General features: G+C 44.5%; 1 protein-coding gene across 2 annotated transcripts in view; it reads right to left on the reverse strand.

Moving 5' to 3' along the window:
- Positions 1-628: 628 nt before the first annotated feature.
- rtn4b (reticulon 4b) overlaps positions 629-9,410 on the reverse strand; it is a 25,869-nt gene continuing 17,087 nt past the window's right edge. For both annotated transcript variants that reach the window (XM_083532358.1, XM_083532359.1), the window contains 4 exons: positions 4,371-4,440; positions 4,170-4,216; positions 2,907-2,965; positions 629-1,695 (listed from right to left, as the gene is read on the reverse strand). In XM_083532358.1, coding sequence (XP_083388484.1) covers positions 1,653-1,695; positions 2,907-2,965; positions 4,170-4,216; positions 4,371-4,440 — 219 coding nt within the window. In that variant the 3' untranslated portion in view covers positions 629-1,652. The remainder of the gene's footprint in view (positions 1,696-2,906; positions 2,966-4,169; positions 4,217-4,370; positions 4,441-9,410) is intronic.

Below are 9,410 nucleotides of genomic sequence, written 5' to 3' on the forward strand. Positions count from 1 at the left end.
TTTTAAATAAAATATATTTTACATCATATTTAAACAAAGCAGGAATTTTACTTAGTTTTAAAAATGTAAACTGCTGATATTCAGAAATGTTAATAATAATAATTAAAATAAAAATTTGTGTTTAGCGTTTCTTTCTGCCCCTGACCGTATCGAAATTGAACCGAACCGTGAATTTTGCGAACTGTTACACCCCTAAAATATACAGTAATCCCCCGCTTTAGCGCGGTTTGAATCTGGCGCCCCAGCTTTATCACGGAATTGCATTTGCTACATAACTCATTAGTTTGCCTGATTTTTCCGGACTTTCGTTGAGAGCAGTAAAAAAAACAAAAACAACAAAAAAAAAAAACTTCTAGGGAATTGTTTTTGTTGAAATAATGAAATTTAATAATAAAAATATAATTTATCTTTAAAAAAAAAATGCAGTTTGTAGAATTATGTTATTAAATAAACACGTTTGCTCTCAAAACACACACGTCGACAATTTACCAAAAAACACAAAATTGACGTTTAAACACTATTTTGAAACCTGATTGGCTCTTTTCAAAGAGAGGGAGGAGCCACTTGACGTATAAAGCCGCTAAACAGTGCAAAAAAACCCCAAAAAACAAAAGGTACACTCAGAAGATTCGTCTAGAAGCTTTATTGGTGCTTGTTTTACATTTCACAATGCATTCCACAGATGTTCACCACGACCGTATGGAGGATCATTCACGATTACTTGCATAACGAACAAAGTGTTAAACTCATGTTACATAACGCTGCTGCTGCTTTAGGTATCGGGTCCACAAATAAACAACTTTTTTTTTTTTCTTTTCTTTTTTTCTCCAAGTCAAATGTCTTGTAAACGTTATCGTTCGTTCCGGAGAGATTTCGCTAAACAAGCTGCGATGAAGTAAAATGATGAGGCGCCTCGATAGTGTGTGTGTGTGTGTGTGTGTGTGTGTGTGTGTGTGATCTTATCTCTGCAAGTCTAAATTTGCCTAGAAATACACAGAAGCATGAAGTGCCTACGGAGCGACTCTGGACAACACGAGGGCCGCTTGAAGAGAGCGAGAAGGATTTGTGCGTGTGTGTGTGTGTGTGTGTGTGTGTGTGTGTGTGTGTGTGTGAAAGGTTTCTACACAGTTCGTCGATAAAACAGTAGAATCACAGGAACGCTAAATCATACACTCTGAAAGAAAGAAAAAAAATATATATATAGACAGGTACCAAAAAAACAAAAAAAAACAAAAGAAAAAAACCACGGTACTGTTGAAGTCTTCCTCAAATTAAAAAATGTGAATGAATTAATTGTGGTGCACATAAGGACCTAGATGAAGATGATGATGATGAAGAGGACAAACCCAGTTAATGAACACTAGAATCTCTCGCTCAGGAAAGACGAGTTTTGTCGTATCGGACCGGTCGGTGTGTCGAGATAAATAAGTAGTGGCTCAAAACAACGGTACTTCATCGTAGCCACTGGTTATGAAGAGAGAAAGAGGGAAAGAGGGAAAGAGAGAAAGAAGGCAGCGGGGAGGACGAGCAGGTGATCCACTGGGTGTGAAGGTTTGTGAAGTGGAGAGATTTTGTGTGGAAACGTGGTGAAGACGGGGCGAGGAGAACCCCGATCCTCCCAAACCCAAACCCAAACCCAACGCCTTTCACCTTCACTCCGCCTTCTTCTTCGCTCCGGGGATTTTAGACTGGATCCTGCAGACAGACAAAAAAACAACATGTGAAACCCGGTCCGATTCAGAGAGAGAGAGAGAGAGAGAAAAGAAGAAAGAAAAACAGAGCTAAAATAACAACTAGAAAGAAATAAAATAATGAGAGCATTAGCAAAGGAATAAATGAATTAGAAAGAATGGATTAAAAGGGGAAAAAAAAAAAGAACAAAATAGGAAGTGTTTACTTTTGTCTTTGTTTAATAATTATTTTTAAGACAACAGAGACAAAACGACTAGAAAGAAAGAACCAGAAATAAAACAAAAAAAAAAGCAAGAAATAAGGACTAGAAAGAAAGAAAAACGAAGGCATGGGAAAAAGAAAGTCTATTTTCTTTTGTCTTCATTTAATATTTATTTTGAAGAATAACAGACAAAAAAAACAGAAAAAAAATGACCAGAAAGAAAGCAAAAATTAAATTTAAAAAAAGGAAAGAATGAAAGAAACAAAAGAACAAGAAATAGAATATTTTCTTGTTGCAATTTAATATTTATTTTTTAAGAAAAGACAAAAAAACAAACAAAAAAAAGAAAGCACTAGAAATAAAACAAAAAGCAAGCAAAAAAAAAAAAGAGAGAGATAGCATTAGCAAAAGAATAAATGAATAAGAAATAGATTATAAAGAGAAAAAGGAAAAAACAAAGAACGAAAAAAATCTATTTTCTTCGTTTAATATTTATTTTCAAGAATAGCAGACAGAAAAAAAGAAAGAAAGAGAGGATTTTCTGGAGTCTTGGTTGAAGATGTATCTGTAAGAATAACAGTTGTAGTTATGAGTAATGTGAATTGTCTGAATTGGAAATCAGATTTTTTGGTAGTGTGAATGAGATTCAGGACAGAAAGTGGATTGATCAGATCAGTAGAAGTGTTTTAGAGATTATCAGACAGAAATAAAAGGAAAAAGATGGATTAATAGCGCTGGAGGTGGAAACTGACGCACAGAAAGACGCGGCTGCTGACCAAAGACAAAAAGCTGAAAGAAAATCCAATAACGAGCAGCAAGTCCAAGTGAATTAAACTAATCAGACTTACAAAAATCAGATTTAACGCAAAAGAAAAGTGTAAAAATCTGAGAATTTGATTAACTGCAGGGTATAAAATCTAATCTAATCCAATCCCGGTGTGGGGTTCATTATATTCAACACCTCAACCTATTAATAAATAAAATCAGTCAACAAATAAACAAAACGACTTACTTTCCAACGATATCCGAGACCTGGTTCCTCACCAGGGTGATGTAATGATCAATCTGCACCTGTTAGAGAACAAAAACACACTCGTCATCATCAAACAAGGATTCAACTATAATCAACTGCTCTTCATGATAGTGATGATACATTTATTACAACTTTATTTTACACTTATTTATTTTATAGATTTATTACAACTCAATTAAAGAAAGGAACAAAATTAAAAAAGGGGGAGGGACTAAAAAAGCAAGAAAGACTAGATAGAATAGAAGAAGAAAGAAACCAAGAAAGAAAAAAGAGCAAGCAAGATAAAAAAAGGAGGGAGTAGAAAGAAAGAAAGAAAGAAAGAAAGAAAGAAAGAAAGAAAGAAAGAAAGAAAGAAAGAAAGAAAGAAAAGAAAGAAAAGAAAAGAAAGAAAAGAAAAGAAAGAAAGGAAAATTTAAAGGGAGGGAGTAGAAAGAAAGAAAAACACTGATCGTACAAAAAGAAAGAAAGAAAGAAAGAAAGAAAGAAAGAAAGAAAGAAAGAAAGAAAGAAAGAAAGAAAGAAAGAAAGAAAGAAAGAAAGAAAGAAAGAAAGAAAGAACTGGACTAGGAAAAAAACGACAAAAATTAGAAAGGAAAATTTAAAGAGAGGGAGTAGCAAGAAAGAAAGAAAGAAAGAAAGAAAGAAGAGAAAAAAATTTTAATAAAGAAAAGAAAAAAGAAAGAAAGGGACTAGGAAAAAAGGACTAGAAAGAAAAAAGAAAACAATGAGAAAGGAAAATTTAAAGGGAGGGAGTAGCAAGAAAGAAAGAAAGAAAGAAAGAAAGAAAGAAAGAAAGAAAGAAGAGAAAAAAAATTTTAATAAAGAAAAGAAAAAAGAAAGAAAGGGACTAGGAAAAAAGGACTAGAAAGAAAAAAGAAAACAATGAGAAAGGAAAATTTAAAGGGAGGGAGTAGCAAGAAAGAAAGAAAGAAAGAAAGAAAGAAAGAAAGAAAGAAGAGAAAAAAAATTTTAATAAAGAAAAGAAAAAAGAAAGAAAGGGACTAGGAAAAAAGGACTAGAAAGAAAAAAGAAAACAATGAGAAAGGAAAATTTAAAGGGAGGGAGTAGAAAGAAAGAAAGAAAAACACTGACAGTAAGAGTGAAATGTTGGAGGAGGTTCTGCAGGTTTGTTATTATATTATTCTAGGAGCCACTGGAGGAGCAGAAACGCTCTGAGGATCTCAGGTCCTGCAGGTTTGTTATTATTATAGAAGCGTCTGCGTGAATGAGCAGTTTACTGACCTGATGTTTTTCATACACTACTGGGCAGGTGAACATCGCAACAAGACCTGAAAAAAACAAACAAACACACAAAACACAATTAAATAAACGAAGAAAAGGAGACATTGGAACCGTCTGAGATATAACGAGAAAAAAAGTCTCAAATCCACTGGAACCTATGAAAAGGAGATGAGGTCCAGTGCATGACTGAGGAACACTGACCCAGAATCAGAAGTGTGAGTCCATTGAACAAGGCACCAACGTACGTCAGGATCCACATGAGCACAGCAAACTGCAGAGAAACAACAAAGACATGAAGAAATTAGAGACGAGAGAGAGAGAGAGAGAGAGAGAGAGAGAGAGAGAGAGAGAGAGAAAAGGAGAAAAAGAACTAGAAATTAAAAGAGACAGAAAGAAAGAAAGAAAACCAGAAAGAACCAGAAACAATTCTGAAAATGTTCTGCTGGATATTTAGGAGATGTATGGAGAAGGGGGTGCTGGTACAGTCAGGTGCTGATGTAGGTGAAGGTGAGGAGGTCTGAGGTGTAGTCAGCGTTCACATTAAGCCTAATAGGGGTGAAGCTCTATAGCAGCAGATCTTCATGGAGCTGGAGCTTTGTGCACTTTGTGTCAGGCTGGAACAGCAGGGAGAAGAGGGAGGAGAACACATAGCAGTAGAGGAGGAAAGAAGAAGAGGAACAGAAAAAGGGGCAGAGGAGAAGAGGAGAGGAGGAAAAGGGCAGAAGAGGAGAGGAGAGGAGGAAAAGGGCAGAAGAGGAGAGGAGAGGAGGGAAAGGGCAGAAGAGGAGAGGAGAGGAGGGAAAGGGCAGAAGAGGAGAGGAGAAGAGGGAAAGGGCAGAAGAGGAGAGGAGAAGAGGGAAAGGGCAGAAGAGGAGAGGAGAAGAGGGAAAGGGCAGAAGAGGAGAGGAGAAGAGGGAAAGGGCAGAAGAGGAGAGGAGAGGAGGAAAAGGGCAGAAGAGGAGAGGAGAGGAGGGAAAGGGGCAGAAGAGGAGAGGAGAGGAGGGAAAGGGGCAGAAGAGGAGAGGAGAGGAGGGAAAGGGGCAGAAGAGGAGAGGAGAGGAGGGAAAAGGGCAGAAGAGGAGAGGAGAGGAGGGAAAGGGCAGAAGAGGAGAGGAGAGGAAAAAAAGGGCAGGAGAGGAGAGGAGAGGAGAAAAAGGGCAGAAGAGGAGAGGAGAGGAGAAAAAGGGCAGAAGAGGAGAGGAGAGGAGGGAAAGGGCAGAAGAGGAGAGGAGAGGAGGGAAAGGGCAGAAGAGGAGAGGAGAGGAGGGAAAGGGCAGAAGAGGAGAGGAGAGGAGGGAAAGGGCAGAAGAGGAGAGGAGAGGAGGAAAAGGGCAGAAGAGGAGAGGAGAGGAGGAAAAGGGCAGAAGAGGAGAGGAGAGGAGGAAAAGGGCAGAAGAGGAGAGGAGAGGAGGAAAAGGGCAGAAGAGGAGAGGAGAGGAGGAAAAAGGGCAGAAGAGGAGAGGAGAGGAGGGAAAAGGGCAGAAGAGGAGAGGAGAGGAGGGAAAAGGGCAGAAGAGGAGAGGAGAGGAGGAAAAGGGCAGAAGAGGAGAGGAGAGGAGGAAAAGGGCAGAAGAGGAGAGGAGAGGAGAAAAAGGGCAGAAGAGGAGAGGAGAGGAGAAAAAGGGCAGAAGAGGAGAGGAGAGGAGAAAAAGGGCAGAAGAGGAGAGGAGGAAAAGGGCAGAAGAGGAGAGGAGAGGAGAAAAAGGGCAGAAGAGGAGAGGAGAAAAAGGGCAGAAGAGGAGAGGAGAAAAAGGGCAGAAGAGGAGAGGAGAAAAAGGGCAGAAGAGGAGAGGAGAGGAGAAAAAGGGCAGAAGAGGAGAGGAGAAAAAGGGCAGAAGAGGAGAGGAGAGGAGAAAAAGGGCAGAAGAGGAGAGGAGAAAAAGGGCAGAAGAGGAGAGGAGAAAAAGGAGAGGAGAGGAGGGAAAGGAGAGGAGAGGAGAGGAGGGAAAGGAGAGGAGAGGAGAGGAGGGAAAGGAGAGGAGGGAAAGGAGAGGAGAGGAGAGGAGAGGAGGAAAAGGGCAGAAGAGGAGAGGAGAGGAGGAAAAGGGCAGAAGAGGAGAGGAGAGGAGGAAAAGGGCAGAAGAGGAGAGGAGAGGAGGAAAAGGGCAGAAGAGGAGAGGAGAGGAGGAAAAGGGCAGAAGAGGAGAGGAGAGGAGAAAAAGGGCAGAAGAGGAGAGGAGAGGAGAAAAAGGGCAGAAGAGGAGAGGAGAAAGGGCAGAAGAGGAGAGGAGAGGAGGAAAAGGGCAGAAGAGGAGAGGAGAGGAGGAAAAGGGCAGAAGAGGAGAGGAGAGGAGGGAAAGGGCAGAAGAGGAGAGGAGAAGAGGGAAAGGGCAGAAGAGGAGAGGAGAAGAGGGAAAGGGCAGAAGAGGAGAGGAGAAGAGGGAAAGGGCAGAAGAGGAGAGGAGAAGAGGGAAAGGGCAGAAGAGGAGAGGAGAGGAGGAAAAGGGCAGAAGAGGAGAGGAGAGGAGGGAAAGGGGCAGAAGAGGAGAGGAGAGGAGGGAAAGGGGCAGAAGAGGAGAGGAGAGGAGGGAAAGGGGCAGAAGAGGAGAGGAGAGGAGGGAAAAGGGCAGAAGAGGAGAGGAGAGGAGGGAAAGGGCAGAAGAGGAGAGGAGAGGAAAAAAAGGGCAGGAGAGGAGAGGAGAGGAGAAAAAGGGCAGAAGAGGAGAGGAGAGGAGAAAAAGGGCAGAAGAGGAGAGGAGAGGAGGGAAAGGGCAGAAGAGGAGAGGAGAGGAGGGAAAGGGCAGAAGAGGAGAGGAGAGGAGGGAAAGGGCAGAAGAGGAGAGGAGAGGAGGGAAAGGGCAGAAGAGGAGAGGAGAGGAGGAAAAGGGCAGAAGAGGAGAGGAGAGGAGGAAAAGGGCAGAAGAGGAGAGGAGAGGAGGAAAAGGGCAGAAGAGGAGAGGAGAGGAGGAAAAGGGCAGAAGAGGAGAGGAGAGGAGGAAAAAGGGCAGAAGAGGAGAGGAGAGGAGGGAAAAGGGCAGAAGAGGAGAGGAGAGGAGGGAAAAGGGCAGAAGAGGAGAGGAGAGGAGGGAAAAGGGCAGAAGAGGAGAGGAGAGGAGGAAAAGGGCAGAAGAGGAGAGGAGAGGAGAAAAAGGGCAGAAGAGGAGAGGAGAGGAGAAAAAGGGCAGAAGAGGAGAGGAGAGGAGAAAAAGGGCAGAAGAGGAGAGGAGGAAAAGGGCAGAAGAGGAGAGGAGAGGAGAAAAAGGGCAGAAGAGGAGAGGAGAGGAGAAAAAGGGCAGAAGAGGAGAGGAGAGGAGAAAAAGGGCAGAAGAGGAGAGGAGAAAAAGGGCAGAAGAGGAGAGGAGAAAAAGGGCAGAAGAGGAGAGGAGAAAAAGGGCAGAAGAGGAGAGGAGAGGAGAAAAAGGGCAGAAGAGGAGAGGAGAAAAAGGGCAGAAGAGGAGAGGAGAAAAAGGGCAGAAGAGGAGAGGAGAAAAAGGAGAGGAGAGGAGGGAAAGGAGAGGAGAGGAGAGGAGGGAAAGGAGAGGAGAGGAGAGGAGGGAAAGGAGAGGAGGGAAAGGAGAGGAGAGGAGAGGAGAGGAGGAAAAGGGCAGAAGAGGAGAGGAGAGGAGGAAAAGGGCAGAAGAGGAGAGGAGAGGAGGAAAAGGGCAGAAGAGGAGAGGAGAGGAGGAAAAGGGCAGAAGAGGAGAGGAGAGGAGGAAAAGGGCAGAAGAGGAGAGGAGAGGAGGAAAAGGGCAGAAGAGGAGAGGAGAGGAGAAAAAGGGCAGAAGAGGAGAGGAGAGGAGAAAAAGGGCAGAAGAGGAGAGGAGAGGAGAAAAAGGGCAGAAGAGGAGAGGAGAGGAGAAAAAGGGCAGAAGAGGAGAGGAGAGGAGAAAAAGGGCAGAAGAGGAGAGGAGAAAAAGGGCAGAAGAGGAGAGGAGAGGAGAAAAAGGGCAGAAGAGGAGAGGAGAAAAAGGGCAGAAGAGGAGAGGAGAAAAAGGAGAGGAGAGGAGGGAAAGGAGAGGAGAGGAGAGGAGGGAAAGGAGAGGAGAGGAGAGGAGGGAAAGGAGAGGAGGGAAAGGAGAGGAGAGGAGAGGAGAGGAGGGAAAGGAGAGGAGAGGAGAGGAGAGGAGGGAAAGGAGAGGAGAGGAGAGGAGAGGAGGAAAAGGGCAGAAGAGGAGAGGAGAGGAGGAAAAGGGCAGAAGAGGAGAGGAGAGGAGGAAAAGGGCAGAAGAGGAGAGGAGAGGAGGAAAAGGGCAGAAGAGGAGAGGAGAGGAGGAAAAGGGCAGAAGAGGAGAGGAGAGGAGAAAAAGGGCAGAAGAGGAGAGGAGAGGAGAAAAAGGGCAGAAGAGGAGAGGAGAGGAGAAAAAGGGCAGAAGAGGAGAGGAGAGGAGAAAAAGGGCAGAAGAGGAGAGGAGAGGAGAAAAAGGGCAGAAGAGGAGAGGAGAGGAGAAAAAGGGCAGAAGAGGAGAGGAGAGGAGAAAAAGGGCAGAAGAGGAGAGGAGAGGAGAAAAAGGGCAGAAGAGGAGAGGAGAGGAGAAAAAGGGCAGAAGAGGAGAGGAGAGGAGAAAAAGGGCAGAAGAGGAGAGGAGAGGAGAAAAAGGGCAGAAGAGGAGAGGAGAGGAGAAAAAGGGCAGAAGAGGAGAGGAGAGGAGAAAAAGGGCAGAAGAGGAGAGGAGAGGAGAAAAAGGGCAGAAGAGGAGAGGAGAGGAGAAAAAGGGCAGAAGAGGAGAGGAGAGGAGGGAAAGGGCAGAAGAGGAGAGGAGAGGAGGGAAAGGGCAGAAGAGGAGAGGAGAGGAGGGAAAGGGCAGAAGAGGAGAGGAGAGGAGGGAAAGGGCAGAAGAGGAGAGGAGAGGAGGGAAAGGGCAGAAGAGGAGAGGAGAGGAGGGAAAGGGCAGAAGAGGAGAGGAGAGGAGGGAAAGGGCAGAAGAGGAGAGGAGAGGAGGGAAAGGGCAGAAGAGGAGAGGAGAGGAGGGAAAGGGCAGAAGAGGAGAGGAGAGGAGGGAAAGGGCAGAAGAGGAGAGGAGAGGAGGAAAAGGGAAGAGGAGAGGAGAGGAGGGAAAAGGGCAGAAGAGGAGAGGAGAGGAGGAAAAGGGCAGAAGAGGAGAGGAGAGGAGGAAAGGGCAGAAGAGGAGAGGAGAGGAGGAAAAGGGCAGAAGAGGAGAGGAGAGGAGGGAAAGGGCAGAAGAGGAGAGGAGAGGAGGGAAAGGGCAGAAGAGGAGAGGAGAGGAGAAAAAGGGCAGAAGAGGAGAGGAGAGGAGAAAAAGGGCAGAAGAGGAGAGGAGAAAAAGGGCAGAAGAGGAGAGG

This window comes from Silurus aristotelis (genome assembly GCF_946808225.1).
Source record: "Silurus aristotelis genome assembly, chromosome: 27".
Lineage (NCBI taxonomy): Eukaryota > Metazoa > Chordata > Actinopteri > Siluriformes > Siluridae > Silurus > Silurus aristotelis.